This window comes from Xenopus laevis, chromosome 1S (assembly GCF_017654675.1).
Source record: "Xenopus laevis strain J_2021 chromosome 1S, Xenopus_laevis_v10.1, whole genome shotgun sequence".
NCBI lineage: Eukaryota > Metazoa > Chordata > Amphibia > Anura > Pipidae > Xenopus > Xenopus laevis.
In genome coordinates, this window is record NC_054372.1 from 63,557,711 (window position 1) to 63,581,784 (window position 24,074).

At 38.9% G+C, this 24,074-nt stretch overlaps 1 protein-coding gene across 1 annotated transcript in view; it reads right to left on the minus strand.

Annotated features, from left to right (window-relative positions):
- Positions 1–5,370: 5,370 nt before the first annotated feature.
- The window catches only part of tspan5.S (tetraspanin 5 S homeolog), a 62,439-nt gene continuing 43,735 nt past the window's right edge, over positions 5,371–24,074 (minus strand). Inside the window, 7 exon segments of the mRNA NM_001090505.1 lie at positions 5,371–6,131; positions 9,222–9,338; positions 9,592–9,639; positions 10,307–10,432; positions 12,100–12,270; positions 13,722–13,868; positions 19,796–19,846. Of these exon segments, the coding sequence (NP_001083974.1) occupies positions 6,066–6,131; positions 9,222–9,338; positions 9,592–9,639; positions 10,307–10,432; positions 12,100–12,270; positions 13,722–13,868; positions 19,796–19,846 (726 nt within the window). The 3' untranslated portion in view covers positions 5,371–6,065.

A 24,074-nucleotide genomic window follows, 5' to 3' on the forward strand; every position in this document is an offset into this window, starting at 1 on the left:
TAATAATGGTATTTATCAATTAGTACTTGGCAGCCAAATTTTGTTGGATACTGAGTAATAAAATGCATTGAACAAAAGACTTTCTAACGCAAGCAGTCTAGCACATTTCTTATCTGGCAATATGTAATAACTTACCCCGGTAGGGGTGTTGGGGGTCGGCGGGGACGCCGCCGCACTCCAAGCGGGGACGCCCGCAGGGTTCTTCGGCGCCTAGGGCGCGCGCGCCGCGTCTGGTTGCGTCTTAAAGGCGCAGGCGCGCTGACGTATGATGTCAGAGCGCAAAGGCGCGAATTTCAAATGTATTTAAAGGTACAGTTTTACTTTATGCATTGCCCGTGATAGGATATTGTTTCCTGGTGCTTCTGAGCCTTGTGCTATTCATTGCTATATTCTGAACCTGTTTGATTCCTGTTTTTGACCCCTGCCTGGCTATTTTGACTATTCTGACTTCTGGATTCTGACCCTTGCCTGATTACCGACTACCTCTTCTGATTAACCCTCTGATTGACTTCCTGGTTTGACCCTTGCCTGCCTGATAACGTTTATTCTCTGCCTGCCTTGACCCGGCCTGATCTGACTACTCTTTTGCTTAACGCCTTGTACTACGATCTTCAGTCCAAAGACTTTTACAGTCGTGCCCCTCTGCCTATCCAGAACCCTCATCTTGCACCTCTCGTTTTAGTCCAGGTGGCATCCAAGTAAGCCGAGGGCTCCTCCCGAGGCCCAAAAGCGGTCACACTACTGGTGAAGCACGAGCCGAGACCAGGGTGCCTGGTGTTTGTTCTGGTGTTGGGTGCCGACCGTGACACAATATAACTGTTCTCAGCATTACGGGAATACCATGCATATGGAACAGCTCAATGTTTTCAGCCTTTGTCAAAAAGCAAATAATTCTTTTTGGGTCACATGTTGAGTGTTGAAAAGCTGAACATGTCATCCCAAAGCTGTTTTATTTTATAAAAATTACATTTATCACGCTTCCAAGATGGCAAATGGAAGTTGCTTTTAAGACTTTCTACTTCTCCACCTCCAGCACTGCCTTGTCCTTTATTGGCATTCTTCCTATTGACAGGACATCCACACTTGTATGGTGAGCATAGAGAACAGTTGGTGTGTTTCTGAGGATCTGGATGTACAATTGAGTGATGGGATGTTAAGTACCTGCTTACAGACACGAAGGAACAGAAATGATCGGATCAGCTGGATTTAAAAGCCAAATTTGTTGCCGTTGGGTGTCACAACTGCCCCGAAAGGGAAGACGTTTCAGTTACATAGTTAATTTGCAATGAAAAATATAAATCAAGTTTAACCCCTTTAAACATTTCAGGCCTTATTTATCAAAATCCAAATTTTTATGACTATTTTAATTAAAAAGTCCAACCAAACTAGAATCCACAATTGGACCTTTATTATTAAAAAATCACGATTTAATCGGATCGAGGACAAACACGCGAAAATTGAGCAAAAATCCAAATCATATGTTTTTTTCCCCAATCGCTCAATTTTTTCAGGCTTTTTTTTCCAAAAAAGCCCGCATTTTTGGGATTTTTCCCTGATAAGTCAGAAATAGTCAGATTTTCAGGCACAGACCACAGAAACTTCCAAATAGGATAGGGACCTCTCTCATTGACCTATACACAACCTCGGCAGGTCTGAGTGGCTAGATTTTCTGATTCTGAAAAAAAATAAAATAAATAAAAATAATAAATCTCGAAAAAATTTGAGTGTTTTTTCCACTAAAAATAGGTGTTCGGACTTTAATAACCTCCTTACTGTATATAACTATAATTGACATATAGTATAACTATATACAGTATGTCAATATCTATATTAACTAGCTTAAAATCACAATAACCTTTTATATTATGCGTATTCAAGAAATTATCCAAGCAGAGTATTCCACAGACTCACTGCCCTCACCATGAAGAACCTTGTCCATAGCTCTCACCTGGGCTTATACTCGAGTCAATACGGTTTCCCAGTTTTCGTAGGTTAAATTAGGTACCTCAGCTTATACTAGGGTCGGCTTACACTCTAATTGCACATCTCTGCACTCTCTCCAGCCCATTAATATCCTTCTTAAGATTAGAAATTTCTTATCAGCAAGTGAATGTACCTTAGCTATGTGAAACTATTAACTTGGATATACTGAACACATATAGGGACTCTTTCTCAAACTTCATGAAAGGTAAAACATGGTTCTGTTTTGTTAAAGGGATTCTATCACATGAAAACATGTTTTTTACAAAATGCATTAGTTAATAGCAGAATCCTGAACTGAAATCTATTTTTCTAAAGAGAAACAGGTTTTTTTTTATATTGAATTTTGAAATCTGAAGTGGGGCTAGACATGTTGTTAGTTTCCTAGAAGCCCTCAGTCATGTGACTTGTGCTCTGATAAACTTCAGTCGCTCTTTGCAAGTTGGAGTGATACCCAATCCCTCTCCAGCAGCCTATCAACAGAAATATAGGAATATACTAGATAACAGCTCCCTGACACCCGCATTGCTAAAAAACAAATAAAAAGCCATAGAAGTAATGACAGAATCACATGAATAGATTTTTAAAAAACAAAGCCATTAGAGCTCATGTGTTACAAATGGCCCTTTTACACTACTGGATTATTTGTGGGCTATATGATTTGATGAAGGCCCAAATGCCCACACACTGCTTCATTGTTGATGTAGAAACCACCCCTACATTCAGGCCACAGATGGACAATGCCTCATCAGGCAATACAGTTGTTCTCTTTAGCGAATGGGTAAAGGACTTCCATCTAAGGTGTAAGTATATATACATACATAAATCCAAATATCCTTACATATGTAAATATACATTCATACTGAGAATAAAAGTCTGTTGTAACACTTCTTGGTTCCAAGCACTGTAAATGCTTTGATGGAGTTATACCAGTCCAGCTATTCAAACATAATTTCCTCCTATTTCTCCTGCTGGTGTGTTTTCTACCACTAGATGGCACATGGACACATTTTAATCAATGCAGAAGATTTCTGGTCTAATTTTAACCTGCACAATGCTGAAACCTACTCCAGCCTTCAGGTCATCTGCTTTTTAGACTGGTAAAAAACAACCCATAATAAACCATTAAAGGAGAAACAAACCCTTAATAAAAAAAACCCTACCCTACAAAGACCCCCCCCTCCCTCTTCCCCTCCAGCCTAGCTGTCCCCCTGGCAATTGCCCCTAAGTAAAGGGTTAGAGTCATTTGTCCGGGGGGGGGGGCAGCTAGGCTTTTTTTATTAAGGGTTTGTTTCTCCTTTAAGCCCCCTTGGCATCACACATTTCAAATCATAAATCTAGTATGCAAAATACTGGATTTAAAATATATTCCAACAGTGGCAGGACAAACAGTTACTGTTATACATGTACTCACATTAATAAAACCCAATTGAATTGCTTTGCCTCCAATAAGGATCAAGTATATCTTAGTTGATATCAGGTACAATGTACAAAGAAAAAAGAAATCATTTTTTATATTATGTGATTAAAATGAAGGAGATGTCGTTCCTGTAATTTGGGACTTTCTGGAAAACTCGTTTCCAGACAATGGGTCCCATAACTGTAGTATCTACTGATACATTATGGGAAAAAGGATAAACCATTGGGAAAGACAGGACTGAAAGGGCATTACACAAGTGAATACAATACTATTGATACACAAATGAAAGCAATAATGGAAGCAATAACACAATACTTCTAAAATATAATAATGGAAGCAATAACACGATACGTCTAAAATATGAGACTGGCCTAAAAATCATTTAAAAAGCATGTAAAGGCAAAAAAAATAAAATCCCATTTTTATTTTCTTTAATGAAAAATAAAACCTATCTCCAATATACTTTAATTAAAAATGTGTACTGTTTTTATAAGAAACCTGACTGTATGAAGTGAAATTCTCCCTTCATTTATTGGTGTGCATAGGAATTGTCAGAAGGTCCCAATCATACTTATGAACAGCAGGGGGAGCCCCCGACTTACTTCTCAGCCATGCAGAACTCAAGCAGCTTTGTTTGTTTTCCTGTAGAGCAGTCGGCGACTGTGCAGAGATTTGTATTGGATTTTATTTTTGCCTTTACATCCCCTTTACTGTTTCCAATACCAGCTGCAGGGATGTTAAGTACCTGCTTACAGACACGAAGGAACAGAAATGATCAGATCAGCTGGATTTAAAAGCCAAATTTGTTGCCGTTGGGTGTCACAACTGCCCCGAAAGGGAAGACGTTTCAGTTACATAGTTAATTTGCAATGAAAAATATAAATCAAGTTTAACCCCTTTAAACATTTCAGGCCTTATTTATCAAAATCCAAATTTTTATGACTATTTTAATTAAAAAGTCCAACCAAACTAGAATCCACAATTGGACCTTTATTATTAAAAAATCGCGATTTAATCGGATCGAGGACAAACGTGAAAATTGAGCAAAAATCCAAATCATATGTTTTTTTCCCCAATCGCTCAAATTTTTCAGGCTTTTTTTTCCAAAAAAGGCCGCATTTTTGGGATTTTTCCCTGAAAAGTCAGAAAGAGTCAGATTTTCAGGCACAGACCACAGAAACTTCCAAATAGGATAGGGACCTCTCTCATTGACCTATACACAACCTCGGCAGGTCTGAGAGACTAGATTTTCTGATTCTGACTTTTTCTTTCTTCAGAGTATAATAAATCTCGAAAAAATTTGAGTGTTTTTTCCACTAAAAATAGGTGTTCAACCCAATTGAATTGCTTTGCCTCCAATAAGGATCAAGTATATCTTAGTTGATATCAGGTACAATGTACAAAGAAAAAAGAAATCATTTTTTATATTATGTGATTAAAATGAAGGAGATGTCCTTCCTGTAATTTGGGACTTTCTGGAAAACTCGTTTCCAGACAATGGGTCCCATAACTGTAGTATCTACTGATACATTATGGGAAAAAGGATAAGATCATGGAGCCAGATTTAAACCGATAAACTGGGATTCTATTTGGAGGATTATTTTGCTGCAGCCACTGGTTCTGCAAAGCTGGAGAAAGTTTGTATTAGATAATACAAAAATTATAAAATCCACATGACAACACAGGACCCAGTGCCAGCCCAGACACCACTGAGAATGTGCACAGTCTTGGTCTTGCAAAGATGTTTAACAAAGTTACGACACCCTGTGGCCAACTTTGAAAGTACCTGCTGCACTTTAGACACGTCGGTGCTTGGTGGGGTTGTTCCCATCTGAGGTCACACAACGGTGCGCTGAAGAGGATAACCTGGAAAAACCAAAATGTCTAGAAATATTACAAACACATAAAATTGGTGAAATTATATAAAATATAATCAGTTTTGTCACATATAATGAAGAATAAAAGCAATGTAAAGTGTAACGAAACTTTAATCCAGTAATATGAGAATTCATTAAAAATTATTTTTGTTTTTCCAAAGTAATAATTATATTGTAATAGGACAACACTTATACACAGCAAAGAAACATTTTAGCCACAATCCACCAGTTGTGTGTGTATATATATATATATATATATATTGCACTCACCCATCTGTCACTCAAAATACAGGTGAATAAAAAAAATCACTTTAGCCCCAACCCCTACAGTCACAAGAGAGGTCTATAAAGAAGTCTGAAATGTGCCAGTTTGTGGAACCCAGTTTATACATCCATCTTGCCTTGTTGAGGCTCCAGAGCCTGGGGCTGTCAGTGCTGCTGGGAGTTGTGTAACCACATTTAATGTAAAGCAGATTGAAGATTCCTAGAGTCCATCAGTGTAAAACAATTGTTTGCTATTTACTGGAAATGAAACAGGCAGCACATTGATCCTCAATTACTGACATGCATCTTACAGTGAAATAATTAGCACGCGTCTCTTCATCGACTGTCCCATAGCAGTGTCCTTGTGCTGCCCGAGTCCTGCAGTTCCCAGACTAGAAGAGATCACTGAACCTGCCTGATTAACAAATGTTAGATTTGTAGTTCTGACCCTCGGAAGCAGTCAGTAATACTGGCCTGTGAGACTACACACTTTTCCATTGCACTTTGTATCCAGGATAATAATTCTACCAGCTGGCTCGGACGGCTTCAATGTCGCTCACCAAATTCTGCGCTAAACAGATTCCAAATATCTAAAAGAGAACAGAGCACAAGTGGAAATGGCATGTTTGTAGGGCATTGTGATAACTTTGTATTCATTACAATAGGCAACTGCTGTAATTTATTTATTTATACTCCATGTAATTCAGTAATTATACTCCATGCTATACATGTTGTACCACCCACCTATGAATGAAGGCCTCACTAAGGGCTCTTACACACCCGCGTTTTCTCCTGAGTTTTTTTATGCATTTAACACAGGTCTGAGCGAAAAAAAAAAGAAGTTTTCACTAATTGATTCCATTATAATTAGTGATGCACCAAATCCAGGATTCGGTTCGGGATTCAGCCAGGCTTCAGCATTTTTCAGCAGGATTCGGCCGAATCCTTCTGCCTGGCTGAACCGAATTCTAATTTGCATATGCAAATTAGGGACAGGGAGGGAAATCTCGTGACTTTTTGTCACAAAACAAGGAAGAAAAAAATGCTTTTCCCCTTCCCACCCCTAATTTGAATATGCAAATTAGGATTCGGATAAAAAACCGTCTTCACTAATTGATTCCATTATAATTAAGGATGCACTGAATCCAGGATTCGTTTCGGGATTCGGCCAGGATTCAGCTTTTTTAAGCAGGATTCGGCCGAATCCTTCTGCCTGGCCAAACCATATCCGAATTTGTATATGCAAATTAGGGACGGGGAGGGAAATTGTGGGGGACTTTGTGTAACAAAACAAGGAAGAAAAAAAATGTCTTCCCCTTCCCACCCTAATTTGAATATGCAAAATAGGATTTGGTTCGGTATTCAGCCAAATCTTTCAGGAAAGATTCGGGATTTCGGCCACATCCAAAATAGTTGATTTGGAGGAATCCCTAATTATAAATCACAAAAGCCATGAATATCCTGTAAATTATATAGTGAATAAAGTAACCCCTCTTGTAAAATATAAGGATATTATAAGTTACCGAGGAGTTTCATTATAAGTTACCGAGGAGTTTCATGTTTTTATACAGGTCATGGAACTCCGAGGTAACTTCTAATATCCTCATATTTTGCAACTGGGGATACTTTATCTATTATAATACACAAGTTTCAGTGAGTCTTGTGACAGAAATGACATCAGAACTGTTTATAACAGTGGCAGAACTACTGGGGGAGCAGGGGGTCCGAGCGGGCCAGGGCCCGCACTTCCTCAGGGCCCCCCAAGCAGCCCGTGCGCCACTGAAAATGCGGCCGTACGGAGGGGGGCGGGGCTCGGCTGCGCGTCACACACCAGGGCCCGCCCCCCCCTCTAGTGATGCTACTGGTTTATAAGAATATAATTTACAAGATATTCATGGCTTTTGTGTATTATATCCTTATAAACGGATGCCATCAGTTATAAATGGAGCTTAGTGATGTAATTTCTGTCACATGACCCACTAAAACGTGTGTATTATAATAAATAAAGTACCCCGTGTTGGAAAATATGAGGATATTAGAAGTAACCACAGAGTTCCATGACCTGTATAAAAACACTCGGCTGATGGTCATGGGACTCCTCTGTGACTTTAATATCCTTATATTTTACAATAGGGGGTACTTTATTTGCGATATTTTCTGCCAGGCTGTTCTCATGAGCGTTGTGTTTCCTCCATTTGTGATTGAGTGCATTTGTTTAGAAACAACATGCTGCATTTTCTTGTGCTTGATGAACGTTCAATCAATAGAATAGAGGGTTGCGTTTGGAATGGAAAAAAGGCGCAATCAATTTTTTCTTTTTCTCCGTACAGGTATGGAACCTGTTATCCAGAATGCTCGGGACCTGGGGTTTTTCAGATAACGGATCTTTCCATTAATTGGATCTTTATACCTTAAGTCTACTAGAAAATCATGTAAACATTAAATAAACCCAATAGGCTGGTTTTACCTCCAATAAGGATTAATTATATCTTAGTTTGGATCAAGTACAAGGTACTGTTTTATTATTACAGAGAAAAGGAAATAATTTATAAAAATTCAGATAATTTAATTATAATGGAGTCTATGGGAAATGGCCTTTCTGTAATTCGGAGCTTTTTAGATAATGGGTTTCCGGATAACCTATCCCATACCTGTAGTAATATAACAGTAGCTTGTACTTGATCCAAACTGAGACATAATTAATCCTTATTGGAAGCAAAACCAGCCTATTGGATTTAGATAATGTTTATATGATTTTCTAGTAGATTTAGGGGGTTATTTATCAAAGCTTGAATTTATCTCAATATTTTCTGCTACAAACTCCGATCAAATCCGTTCAGGTTTTTTGCGCTTATTTATTAAATTTTCCCAAAAATTTGCTTTGCAGGAAAAAAAAAATCAGATTTTCGCGGGTTTTTTTCGGATTTTTCATCTGATTTTCGTGATTTTTTCTGAATATTTCACCCGAAAATGTTAGGGTATTGCACAAAACCCATCGCACATCAAAAAATCATTGACTTATATACAACCTTGACAGGTCTGAGATGCCGGATTTTCTAATTTGGACTTTTCCATCCTCTGGGTTAAATAAATTCCGAAAACTGTGATTTTTTTAAAAGTCCAATTTTATAAAAAAAAATCACTAATTTTAAATGATTTTTGCATTTGGAGTTTAGTTAATTACCCCCTTAATGTATGAAGATCCAAAACCCCAGGTCACGAGCATTCTGGTGCTCAGTGTTTATGTAGAGGCCCATTTATCAAAGGTCGACTTTCGAATTTACGTGAATATACTCACAATTCGACTAGTGGGATCAAAATTCGAATGTGAGAATTTTCAAACTTAAAAATTCGAATTCACCATTCAACCATAAATCTGCCCCGTAATATTGCAATGGATTGCAGCCCATAATAGGGGCCCTGAAATTAACCCCACATTCAGGGTGGTAGTGGACCCAGGGTTCCACAGGTTACCACAGGTTATCAGACAGACTCGCTGGGTGCAAATGAGCTTGGCACAAATATATGGAGCTACCTCTAATGAGTCACTGGGTGCAACAACTGTGTATCCATTTAACGTAACCACCAAAGATTATTTTAGGTCTATGTTAGCAGGCCTGGTTTCCCCTATGTGATGTCATGAGACCAAAGCTAGGGGTTTACTGCCTGACGCCACATACCTGTAAAAGCGCAATACCAATGAACACCCCTGCCACAATGGTAAGGTTATCCTGCAGCCATTTCTCAAACTGTGGGACACAGCCTTTTGTGTGAATTGTCTCCTGTTGATCCAGTTCCTTTGAAAAGATAAAACAGAGCCACACATGTTGTTACTGGGCAGGGTGTGGGAAGATCTTGTGCTTTTGCATTCACATATCTTTCATCAACAACATGCACAAGGCAGGTTTTCAATGTGACAGTATGACCTACTGATAAGAGAAGGAAGCAGGCCGATGTGTGTCTTATGAGAACTTTTTCTCACGTATGTAATCCAAAAAGATTGGCTGTCGAAAAATGAAATGAACTTGTCCACATCAACTTTATACTTACAGGCTTTTGTCTGACATCATAGCCACACTGTGTGTTTATTACATCCTCCTGTAAGAAATACCAAAACATTTTATGTTACATTTTCACACTCACTTACTGCAGAGCAGACGGATTATGATATATCTATGATATATATATATATAATATATATATATATATATATATATATATATATATATATATATATATATATATACACACATACAGTATATATGAGACCGCAGGATGCTCTTATAAAACCAGCCAAACTGCCCAGCTGTATTGGTGCTTAGTTAAAGACCCTGCTTATTCGTAGATCTAAGCCAGTGGTGTCCAGACTTTTTCAACGAGTGCCAGATTTGTGAAGTGAAAATGTGTGAGGTTCGACCATTTAGCCTGACACGTGTACCCACCAATTCCTCCCAAGGGGCCCGGCGCTGGACCATTCACCTGCTGGCGTCACAGTCACCTGATAGCTCAGAGCCCCGCCTCTAACCACAGAGCTATCTGACAGAAAGCTCCGCACATGAATGGAAGTGTAACCTTACCACCGTAAAGAATAAAGTAAGATTCCTTGCTTAAATGAGGTGACGGGCCGCATTATTATTACTTTCATCACGGAGGCTGCGGGCCAGTATAAATTTTAAAACGGGGCTCATTTGGCCTGCGGGCCAGACTTTGGACATGCCGGATCTAAGCAATAAAGAGGGAGGTGTTCTCATGACTGTTAGCTTACAGCAGGGTCTTTTGTGCAGCAGGAAAATGGCACCCCACATCTCTCTCGGCTCGCGTTAGAGTCGGTGCAGTTGAAATAAATGTTTAAATTCCAATCATCAGCTCCGAACGCCCCGCAGCACTGCCACTGGGAAGAGACAATAATGCAAGAAAGAGTGTAAAAAAGAGAATACGTCGCCCTGTTTATAATGTACATTATATAGTGAATAAAGTTTTTATAAAGGTCATGGAACTCCGAGGTAACTTCTAATATCCTCATATTTTACAACTGGGGGTACTTTATTTATTATAATACACACATTTCAGTGAGTCATGTGACCGAAATGACATCAGAACTCACCGTTTATAACTGATGACATCAGAACTCACCGTTTATAACTGATGACATCAGAACTCACTGTTTATAAGGATAGAATTTACAAGATATTCATGGCTTTTGTGTATTATATCAACATATACATTGGCTTTAGAAGTCTTTTGGGTGTATGCCCCATCTTCACATAATGATCCTTTCAGTTAGTTCAGATTATTAAGATGAAGGTTATGGATCTCATATTTTATTAATAATAATAACCACAATAATAATGCCTCAGATTACCAGATGGATTATCAATTGGATTATCAGATGGTTGCATGGGCATTGCATATCATTCACTTTTCAAGCCACTTGGGGAGAATATCTACAAGACCTATTTACTAAAAATTGTTGCCCCAAAAACTCGAATTTATCGGATTATCGAACTAAAATCAAACTCTTGAGAACCATCAAGGAAAAAAAACATGTCCCAACTGTTAAATGGACCGACTGCCATTGACTTCTACATAATTTCGACGGGTTTTAGCGGAGTATTTCTAATTTGGATTTTAGCAGCTTCAGGTTTTTTCCCCTTTACAAATAAATAGGCCCCTTGGTGTTTGGAATCATTGTCTGCTTAAAGGGGTGAGTTAGTTTTAAGTTGACTTTTAGCATGTTAATAGAATGGTCAATTTTAAGCAACCCTTTAATTGGTCTTCCTTTTTTTTTTTTTTTTAATTATTTGCCTTTTTCTTCTGACTCTTTCCAGATGACCCCATTTCAAAACACATGTTCTGTAAGGCTACAAATGTATTATTATTGCTACTTTTTATTACTCATCTTTCAGGCCTCTCCTATGCATATCCATAGTCTCTTATTTAGATCAATGCATGGTTGCTAGGATAAATTGGACCCTAGCAACCAGATTGCTGAACTTGCAAATTGGAGTTTGGGACTGAAATAAAAAGTAGTTAACGAAATACACAGGTGATGTGCAGAAGAAATGTAGAAATGTATAGCTTGCACAGGTGTGCAGTGAATGTAATACAACTTTATACAGGTAAAGTTATTATATTTCTTCAACACAAATACAGAGACTTCACACAGGAAGAAATGTGCTATGTAAATGTCAAACCATTCTACAAAAAAAAAAAAAAAAAGAGACATATTTTACATTAAGAACCATCCAAACAGTTCAGTGCTTAAGCTTCCGGTTGCTGGAAAGTAAAGCTGAAGAACATGGAGCCAACATGGAGTGTTTTCGTTGCCATTAGTGAGTAGCAGTAATAGAAATGGTTGAAATCACCAGATTTATATAGGCAGTGCCACAAGCAGCATTATTGTTGCAGATGTAATGTTTTCTGGAAGCAACCACATGTCCACTCTTCAGTAGCAGCTAGCAGATTGGACAGTGTGTTATTCATTTTTTTTTTTATTCATAAGCATGTGAGTAGGAATGACTCCATTTAAATATGGCCCACTAAGAGATTGGTACCTACATATTCCTGTGTGAAGTCAATAAGGTTCTGTAAGTCGATGTCATCTCTGTAGGCTCTGATGTTGTTGTTAATAAAGAACTGCAGTTGGTCTTTAATCCAGTCTTTGAACACGAAGGCAAGAACTCCCGCCGTGAGCTCCAGAAAGAAAATAATTCCAAGAAACACAGAAAACTGCAAATGTATAAATGAGTGTTACATGTACTCTGAATGTTGTAAGAACAGAGCGAAGTAATCAGCACTCCCACTATTAATAATGTAAATATTAGTAATGTAAATGAATAGGGATGGATTCAATTAGATCCCTGTGTGCACCAACGGCAACCATAACCGACCAGACTCCAATCAAATGGGGTAATGCAAAAAAAGCCTTCACTGTGCCCACATCTAATAACCTATAGCAACCAATCAAATGTATGTATTCAAACAGCTAACCAGTAAATGCTATCTGCCGATTGGTTTCTATGGGTTACCAGACCAGTGGCAAACGTAAAGGGGTTGTTCACTTTAGAATGAAGTTTTAGTATGATGTAGAGATTGATATTCTGAGACAATTTGCATTTAGTTTTAATTCTTTATCATTTTTGATTTTTGAGTTATTTAGCTTTTTATTCAGTTGCTCTGCAATTTGTTTTTTTGTTTTTACTTGCCAGGATTCCTGCTAGTTTGCGCACAAACATTTCCCTCCTGTATTGGGAAGCATTTGAGTGTTTTAAGGGTTTTTCTTAAAGGGGAACTCCGGCTTCCAAACCAAAATCTGATAAAGAGGTCAACATAACACAGAAAACCTTAATATACCCATCACAGTTAAAAAGTTTGAATAAATGCCATTTTCTATGCTGAAATCCAACTGTTTAACAATTCTTCTCTTTCTGCATCATTTGAAATCCTGGCAGGGAAGGAGGGACTAAAACAATTAACAACTTCTCCACAGTTTACAGACAGCATGCAGGAACTACATAACCCACAATGCATTACACTGTGATCTTCCTTTCCTTATTGAAATCACGTGTGCAGGGAATTGTGGGGTTTGGAGGATGCAGGCTGAGGACAGATGGCTGCTGATACAAAGTAACAGTAGTCAGCCAGCTCAGCAAAGTAGTCAGAGAGATCAGCAGGGGGCTAGGCTTAGGGAACTATTCCAAACCATAAAAAAAAATCATGAAAAGTCTGCATATTTTTTAATTGATGTTTATTGCAATGTTGGTTGAAATTATGTTTAGTTTTCAAAAAGCTTAAGTTATGTTTGTGTGGAGTTCCCCTTTAATTAGCTATTATTGGCGTGTGTGTGTGAGAGTATGTCCTCCTACAGACAGATTTCATTCCTACATTTCATCTCATAGTGTCACCTTTACTGAAGCATATTAAGGAAAAATTAAGAAAAATCTAGATTTTAAGCCACCTACTAGGTCAAAAAGCTAAATCCTAGATTTCATTTGAGTCTTCAGATAAAAGGTAAATAATCCTTACTTATGACAGGGCCCAGCTGACCAGTGTACAAATAACTGGAACCCCCTTTTAAATAGGGCCCTGTTGATGGGACCCCATCATTCTGGGTGAACTGGTTTTCAGTTATTGCATTTAACAAATATAAATTGCCATTATGAATAGTACAGGTTACGTACAAATTTCAACAGGAAGGTGTTCTCACGGAGTGCCCCAATACAGCCTGCAAAGCCCAGGATAAACATGACCCCTCCGACTACCAGAAACAGCCACACTGGATCAAAACCCCCAAGATCTGTGATAGAGGAAATGTTGGAAAGCACACCCTGTGGAGGAAGCAAAGATACAATTGATACTGCAGAAGCAAAAGGCAGGAGCGTATGGCTGTTAATTCTACTTCTATTGTTTATTTGGCCTTATACTGTACAGTATTTGGGAAGAAAACAGGTTCCCTCCATATCAGTCTATACTAGGTGCCCCATCTGATAGTCCATCAGCTTTTAGCTGCTCTCCCCTTTTTTCTCCACATCAGCTTTCAGGAAATTAAGGCTCCAGGGCTATTCTATTTCTATTAGGCAGCAGCAGTTGCCTATTCTCTGCACCATGAGACTGAGGCTGGCACCTTATTCTTCTCACCATTTGCTATTTGTTCCTGCAGGAAGTTCCTTCAGTTACCTATCATCATAAAGCAGGTTTTCCATTAATTTTCACATCAACCTGCAACAGACAGCCTATACTTACTTCTCTTACCAAACTGGCCAAATATTTATGGACCCTGCTGTGGAGGGACCCACCTATGATCCCTCCCCACACTGGAATATAATAAAAGGGTGGTATAACTTAGGGTCAAATGTTATTTTATGTGGTTGGAGGACACCACACTAAAAATAAGGGTTGTTGATACCCGTAGACAGGGCATGTCCCACTTGACGTGTTGAGGTGAAGTGTAACATGTTTCTAAGTGATGAGGAGCAGGGTATTAGGTTAGCGATTATAATCCCCGGGAGATGCCTAACAAATTGGCACTTCCACAAGGAATAATCCTTTCCTTCTTCTTTAATTACAGACACATTTTTATTAGTATACCTTGGAAAAACAATATCTTCTTTAATGTTGAGTAAATCACCCAGGTCATGAGACCACCACACATAGGGGCAGATTTATCGAAGTTCGAAATTTAGAAAACTTCGAATCGTAGTAGATCGAAGTAGCGCTACTTCGAAGTAGGCCAAATTCTGGCCACTTTGACCGGAAAAAACTTCGACCTCTATTCGGTTGGTCTTTTTGAATTTGAAGTTCGAAGTTTTTTTAACTTCTAACTTTGATAAATATGCCCCATAATGTTAGTTTGTCCTAGCATGCTACATAAACTTTTAAAAAGTGTGTACCAAAAAAAATGAGAAAAGCAACTACTGTGTTCCTCAGTACCTGATCCAAGTACTGCTGGACTGTTTTGTGCTTCTGTCACATACTGATACATGGCAGTCTGTCCTGTATTCTTCTGTCTTGCCACCTAATCCAGTTATCCACTGCTCAGTCCAGCTGTTTGCCAGCCATAGAGAGCTATACATAAGCATATTATTTTGCCTTTCAACTGTCTGTATTGTCTTAAAATAGGCAATGAAGTTGGCAGCTTTATAAACTTGAAACAGATTGTGTTGAAAAAAGAAATATATTTAGATGCGCAGGATAAAAGTAGAGAGAAAACCTGCTGTGCAGTAGAGTAAACCACTTTATATGTGTTATAACAAGACTGGGGGTTTTAAAATAAACATTTCGGCTCTGGTGGTTTATTCGTATTCTGTGTTTTTTGCAGTCCTAAACAGTTTTAGCAGACAACATACACTTGTATTGGAGAAAGACGGGTATCTGACATCATGGTAACATAGTCATGTTTATCTCCAGAAAAGACAAAAGCAATATGAACTGGGGGCCGATTTCCAAAGGGTAATGGATCAAGGGTAATTTCTTAGCTGGTATATATATATATATATATATATATATATATATATATATATATATATATATATATATATATATATATATATATATATATACATATATATATATATACACACAGTTGTGTTCAGAATAATATCCGTCCGACATCACTAACCTGATCATTCGCTGTTTTTGGTAGAAATTATATTTCTACATGGTTAATAATTTACTAGTAGGTGTAGTAGAGTAACCAACAGCCATGACATGTATTCTGCTGATTCTGTGTAATTGAATCATTAATTGAGGCTTGTTCCAAATAATAGCAGTGTTCAGAATAGCAATAACTTGTTCCAAATAATAACAGTGTGGAGTTCAATTAGTGAAGTCATTCATTCTGTGAAAAAACTGGTGTCAATTATGGCCCTTATTTAAGGAAGGAAGGAAGGCAGCAAATGTTGTGCATGCTGGTTATAGTGCATTTCACTCTCTGACAATCTGAGTAAAATGGGTCATTCCAGTCATGACCCATTTACATTCCAGTGTACTTTGATTAAAAAGTTGATTGGAGAGGGGAAAACATATAAAGGAGTACAGAAAATCAGGGGCGTAACTATAGAGGAAGCAGACCCTGCGGCTGCAGGGGGGCCCAGGAGGTATAGGGGCCCCATGAGGCCCTAATTCATATACAATTTCAATAAGTATTGGAGAAACAAGTCAAGCTCTAAACATTTTGGGGGCCTGAAAAATAATTTGCTTTGGGGCCCAGTAATATCTAGTTATGCCACTGCAGAAAATGATAGGCTGCTCAGCTAAAATGATCACAAATGCTTTAAAATGGCAACCTAAACCTAAAAGACGTGGAAGTTTTAATGGACAGAAGAATAGTCAAAATGGCAAAGACTCAGCTACAGGAAAATCAAAAAAGGTCTAAAGTTACGTGTGAGTACTGTTACAATTAGTGAAGGCAAGCTATTGGCAAGAAGTCCCATTGTTGAGAAAAAGACATGCTGAAGAGGTTACCGTTTGCCAAAGAACACATTGACTGGCCTAAAGAGAAATGGCGCAACATTTTGTGGATTGATGAAAGCAAGATTGTTCTTTTTGGGTCAAGGGGCCAGTTTGTCAGATGACCTCCAAACACTGAATTCAAACAACAGTACACTGTGAACTCATGGTGACACAAGCATCATGATTAAAAGTATTTAATCTGCCTGCGTGAATTTTGGCTAACAATTTGAGGTCAATGTTGAGTATTGATATAGAGCGGAATTTTTTGCATTGTGTCTTATCCTTATTTGGCTTGGGAATTACCGCTATATGAGCAAGTTGGGAATCCCCATCAAAAGTTTCTTTACCAGACTATTCACTTTTTAAACACACTGCTATTATTCTACACGAGCAGTTCAAGAGGGTAAAAAAAAGGACCCAAATGGAGCCATGAAATCTACTTTGCAATTATCTACCAACTCTCTTACCCTTTTAGCTGGCACTGGACTATTTGCGGAAGTATGGTGAAAAATATCAAAATAAGCCAAATATCAGTGGGGGAACTACCGGGGGTGTAGGGGATTGCATCGGGCCGACTAGCTTTTCGTGCCTGCAAAACCACTGCAGGAATCATCTCTGGTTGGGAACCAAGCTGCACATCTGGTGGCCGAGTCCCTAACCCTAATATAGTTACATTACTACTAAATACTGACCCCTAAAATGTTGTTTTGGTTGTGCAAAACTATGTTTACAGTGCACTGTTCTGGTATGCAAAGCAGTAGTTGCCGGCAAATAAGTATTAAAGTAGATATTTTCACATATAATTTTCACATAGTTTGTGCAGTAGACTAAATATCTGTGTGAAATACTTTAATATAATTACGTGTTCACATTTTCATTACAAGGTAAAACCCCTAAGTTTGGCCAAAGTCAGGGATCCCCTGCAAAGCTCCTAATAGGCCGTCTCTCATTTGTATCAAATAATTAAAACATTAAAAATGATTTCCCCTTTCTCTGTAATAATAAAACAGTAGTGTGTACTTGATCCAAACTAAGCTACATGAATCCAAATTGGAGGCAAACCATCCTATTGGGGTTATTTCATTTTTAAATTATTTTGTAGTAGACTAAAAGGGGTTGTGCACCTTACAAACTCCTTCATAGAGGCATAAGGGTAGGCGTCGCTGCTCCACTTGGCGGAGCTAATATGAGCCTGTTATTGGAATGCACCATCCAGAGCCGCTCTGGCTGCGGAAATACGAATGCGAAGCAAACTTGGTTGTGTGGAGGGCATCTTCAAACCGGAATCGGGGAAGCCAAACTTGTTAAAATTAAGAATCTTTATTATTCCATGTTAAAACACACACAATGCGAGCAGGCAGGGGAACAGCTTAACGCGTTTCGTGACCTACAGTCACTTCATCAGAAGCTAATGCGCCCCCCGTGGTTGTCTAGCATATAAAACCACTACAATTAAAAATGCAAATTGAATTAAGACCAAAGGTCACTTCGCATATATCAATGAGTAAATGTGCATTAAATACATTCAACTTGTATTAGGAATAATGATATAGTAATGTAAATAATATAGCAGCTAGGCAAGGTAAGATAAGTCCGAATCACCAAAAGGAGAGAAAAAAAGGAAGAAAAAAGTCAAAAACATTAACAAAATGAAAAAATGAAAAAATCACAAATAATGATCTAATAACGCCATGCCATATCTGAAAGTATAAATTTAAGGTTAACTATGTTAAAGGGGATCTCTTGTCCCAGAAAGGGGGTCAGTATTATTACATAATCGGAAAAAAATCTGTTGACCAAAAGGAAATCAGGTTCTATGACCACGATCAGATTAGCGACCAGTGAAGCAATTCAACTCCCACTCTCTATTCATACCATGTGAAGCTATTGTATCTAAAGTATATATCCAAAAAGCCTCTCTTCTCAAAAGAGAGACTTCATCATCACCCTTTCGAACATTAGTTACCACTCTATCTATTACTTGAAAAGATATGAACAAATTTCCCGCATGGCGGTCCAACAAATGTTTGGCTACAGCCGAATTGGAATCACCTCTGGATGCGCAATTTAAATGTTCGGATATTCTTTTCCTGACTGATCTATTGGTTTTTCCAACATATTTGGATCCACATAAGCAGGTAATCAAATAAATAACCGATTTTGTGCCACAATTGGCATAGAAATTAATTTTGTGGCGTCTAGAGTTGCTGCTATTAGTGACTTCCTTAGAGGGTTTCATATACTTATAAGACCCACATCGGAATACCCCACATCTATAACATCCCTTAGTCTCCAACCAGTGGGTGGGTCGTGTGGAATTGACATCTGTGATTAAACTGGGGGATAAGCTGGAGCCCAAACTATGACCCTTCTTGTAAGTAAAGTTGGGTTGAGATGGTAAAATATTTCTTAGGTGAGGACTCTTAATTTAAACTTTTCCAATATTTATTAATAACTTTTCGGATGTATGGGCTATCCTTGGAATAGGTGGTGATAATTCGGGGAAACTCTCTATGAGATAAAGAACTCTTCCTCTCCCTAGACCGAATCCGTATTCTAGACAACCACAGGGGGCGCGTTAGCTTCTGATGAAGTGACTGTAGGTCACGAAACGCGTTAAGCTGTTCCCCTGCCTGCTCGCATTGTGTGTGTTTTAACATGGAATAATAAAGATTCTTCATTTTAACAAGTTTGACTTCCCCGATTCCGGTTTGAAGATGCCCTCCACACAACCAAGTTTGCTTCACGTTGCCCACCTTACAACCATGTTTCATGTTTCCAGCCACGGGGGGGGGGGGGGGCTTGCAGACTCTGTAAAACTGTTCTAAATTGACACATTAGTTAATACATTTGTTATCTTTGTCCCTTCTGAGCAGAATCCCTGCATTTTATTAGTCAGTTGTTATAATTGATACAATAGTTGCTAATATTCCCCAGATGCTGCAGAGAAATGTACCAAATAAATGGAACAAATTGTAACAGTTCAGAATCTGCTCCTGGATCACTGAGCTGCCAGACTGAAACACTTGAGACAGGAACATTAATCGTTAAACTTAAATTTTGGAAAAAATTTCAAAAATATGAAAAAAACAAGAAAAGTAATTGGATAAAAACGTCTTTATTTTTGGTGAACAACCTGAAAAAACTCAAAAAGTGTTTGGAAGGTAAAGGAAAGGAATGATAAAATAACTAGAAGGCGTAGTTCTGGCAAATTAAGTTAAATTTCTGAATTGAGACAAAACCCTAACAGGCAACAGTTTTTATAAACAGACAGAGTTTAAAAAAGTGTGTCTTTGGAACATACCTTTTCACTCCATGCCCACAGACCAACTCCAAGAAACGTAAGTCCCAAGAGCTGTAATAGAATCAGAATGCAACATTTAATGGTAGTATATTAAAGAACTGTTTCATTTCTTCTGTGTTCATTATACAGAATTATATACACTTGCATAGTAGGGCTAATTTACTAATATATGCATTAAAAAGTTCAAGTGCACAAGTTTCCCACCAGAAATTTGTTTTTTAGCAGTCTGCTACCAGCAGAATGGAAACAGATCTGAAAGCAAATCTATAAGGGGGTGAAGACACACATGCAGTTCTCAGTATTGTCTATGGCAGGGTATTTTGTAGCCACAAAAAGTAGCTGCTACTGGTAGCTCCAGAGATAGTCTGTAGTCGCTACTTTTTGTGGCTACAAAATACCCTGCCATAGACCATACCTTCTGCTAAACGACAGTAAGGGTCTGGCCACACGGGCAGATTCGGGGAGATTAGTCGCTAGACGACAAATCTCCTCTTCTTCACTGCGACTAATCTCCCCGATCTGCCTGCAGCCAGCTAAAATGAAAATCGCCTGGGGGCAGAAGGAGGCAGAGGAGGTTTGTCGTCTGGCAACTAATCTCCCGAATCTGCCCGTGTGGCCAGACCCTAAGTAGTGTCTAACTATTTTGTAGCCATGACAAGTAGCTGCTACTAGCAGCGCTGTGTTTGTCTTTACCCTTAAGGTAAGGGCACACTAGAAGATATGGGGCGACTAAGGGCGACTTCGGAAAACAAATCGCTCCGAGTGCCATCTGGCCAGCGATTTAGATTCTAGTCAGCGGGAGGGCTTTTTCGGGGGGAGATTAATTGCCTGAAGAAGAGGTGATTTATGGCCAGGCGACTAAATCTCCCCGAATTTTAGCGTGTACCCTTACCCTTAGAGGTATTCATTTCGGACAATTCTCCACCAACAAAAATATACCAAAAGAGAAATCACAAGGTGTTTTTTAGTTTGTTGCTTGTTTACCTTCCTGTGTAAGGAATAAACCCATTGTATTTTACAGAGCTTATCTGCACATTTCCTTTTGCCATATTCTGCTAACAGTACTTTATAACAAGCTTTCATTGTTTGGTGTAACAGTCTTTAAAGATATAATAAATCATGTGTAGTAATACCATGTTTTACTATACATAAATACGAAATTATTTTACTTGGAATAAAAGTTAAATCCTTATGCCCCAGTGCTGTTATCCAAGGGCTCTGGATGTAACTCCAAAAAAAAAACTAAACTTTTAGCAGCACTGAATAAACATAATAGTACAGATGAAAGCAAAGCAGCACAGCTTGACATGGGGATTCAGACATCAGAAAATACAAATTCTACACACTTCCATTTCCTTATGGGCAAAAAAAAAAAAAAAGATAGTTGCACTTACAGTGGAAACAATGGATTTGCAGTATCACAGGCAGGAATGACCTTCAACAGAAAAGCTATGCCTAAATACACAAATACTGTATATCACATCAGGGGGGGCGGGCTATTTATTATGCTGTGTAAAGTGAAATTTGCAGGGAAACTGTAAAAAATAGTGATGTGCGGCCAGCCTGATACCCACAGGACCCGGGCCGACCTCACTCCCCTATTTGTGGGTGGGTTCGGGTTGAGCTCTTCTGCCTGCTTCCCCGCCCGCGACATTACACTGCCGGCTTCTGACTGCCGGTTTTATAGGCGTACACTTGTCTGCTCCGCTCCTTTTGTGACATAATAGGCAGGGCGGTGTGGGTCTATGAAAGGAAGGCGGAAGTCGGGTACGGGGGTCGTGGTGAATTTATATTACGCCATGTGAACAAATTTGCTGCCATTATTTTAAAAGGTTCCAGACCTTTGTAAGTTCTGGTGGAAGTTGCTCATAGAAAAAAATGTATAAAAAATATTTTTTACACAGGGTGATGCATACAAATATACCCAGACACACCAGGGATATTTGCTCTTGCCCTTTCTGGGGGAAATTATCCATACCATTACCTAGGCTTAGGTCTGAAGAATGGTAGGTACAAACAGGCAGAATAAAAAGTAATCAGTTGGCTCAAGATGTGCTCAAAGTGGGACAATACACCCTGCCTGACGCAAGGCACAGGAACAAACTGCAAAATACAGACCTAACTAAAATGTACTTGTTCTCTGCAAGAGTCAAGGGTAACCCCACTGCCAGAATGACTGAGGCACTATTCTCATGTATTACAGAGGCAGTGAGACTCTTTTACCATAAAGGGGGAATGTGATGCAGTAAATGGCATACAAAGATGGAGGAAACACATACAAAAGTAAAACCAATTATTTGTTGCCTAGAAAGAAGTACATTTTCAACATGTAATTGTACCAATGTGCGTTATTTAAAATGCACAGCCCATTTTTTCTTGTACTGACACATTATTAAATTTTTCTAGCAGTATCTTGGTTAGATGCTGTTGTTGTGCTCCCACTATTAGTTATCTGTTATCGTCAGATTCTACACATCTGACAAGTTTGTGCGCTACAGGTGTGTAAATGCCGGCCCTACAAAATAAAGTGAATATAAAGAAAACGTAATACATAGTATCTGAAAGTATCTTCTAAGAAGTCATATACTCACTTACTTTGGCACTGGTCTCAAAGACTGGATTAATGCTGTAAGGGATGTCTAACTGTGCTATACTATAAAACCACACAAACACGGTATTACATGTTATATGCTAGGCTATAGGGAAAGAAGAGAATATTACATACTGTAGATAGTGTGCCTGTTCCCAGAGAAACTGTAAATTGAGTAGAAGGGCCCTGTTATTATGTACAATTTACCATGGAGTGCCACCGGGCTCTTTCTCAGATTACAATCTATAACTGAGAGCCAATAGATAAAGCAGCACAGGTCACCTTGAAATAACATTTCTGCTCGCTCAGTCGATTTTCACACCTCACTGATAAATGGGATGGTGACCACTCTGCCACGGGCTCCATGATTGCATGATCATCAGGCTGTCATTCAGACAGGGAGGACAAGCAGCAGTGCTATATAAGGACCAGCAGCTATAAGCTTTAGTTTTTAACTCTTCTGGTTTCAGGACTGATGGACAAGCACTGTTACTCATTACATAATAAAATAAATAATAATAATGCTTTATTTACCAATAGGTCTTTCCAGTTCACCCATTCCAATTAGAATAAAGGAGGTTCCGCCTAAATATTAACTTGCTTACAGTGAGAGCTGTGAAGATGTGGAATTCTCTCCCTTAATCAGTCATACGGGCTGATACATTAGATAGCTTTAAAGGAGAATTCAATTGTTTTAAAAAAAAAACCCAACCCCCCACACCACATAGACCCCCTCCCTCCTCCCCCCCAGCATAGCTGCCCCCCGGGTAAATGCCCCTAACTTTATACTTACCCCTCAGTGCAGTCAGGCATCGGAGTTCCCCACAGCCATCTTCCGGGTCTTTGTAAGCTGAGTGAGAGACCAGAGTAGCGGCACAAGCGCAGTTGAAGCAATTTGCCGGTTTGCGACAACTGCGCGTGCAGCCAAACTCACAAAAATTGCCGAAGCGCCAGAAGAAGACACAGATGATGGCTGCGTGGAACTCCGATGCCTCACTCTGTGTCGAGGGGTAAGTATAAGTTAGGGGCATTTCCCCGGGGGGTAGCTATGCTGGGGGGGAGGATTGAGGGGGGTCCACGTGGGGTGGTAGGGGTTTTTTTTTTTTTTTTTTTAAACGGTTGAATTCTCCTTTAAGAAGGGGTTGGATAGCTTTTTAGCAAGTGAGGGAATACAGGCTTATGGAACATAGCTCATAGTACAAGTTGATCCAGGGACTAGTCCGATTGCCACTTTAGAGTCAGGAAGGAATTTTCCCCCCTCTGAGGCAAATTAAAAAGGCTTCAGATGTTTTTTTTTGCCTTCCTCTGGATCAACTGGCAGTTAAGCAGGTTAAAATAGAGTTAAAAGGTTGAACTTGATGGACATGTGTCTTTTTTTCAACCTAACTTACTATGTTACTTACACAAATACCCAGGTTCAGTACATTTGCCTTGTAAAAGGAATCTGAATGCAAAAGTACTTGTGAACACCTCTGTTCAAAATCTGCCATTCTCATTCATATACAGACATTATCAAGTGAGGGGTGACTGCCACAAGCTCCATTATTTGTGAAACAGATTGTGTTAATGAAAGTGCAATGACATTCCTACACCAATAGCATTATTTACTGCATCTAGTCCACCCCCAGTCAATTTTGTAAAAAAGGTACTTGTATCAAAAAGTGTTCTTTGTAGGGATGCACCGAATCC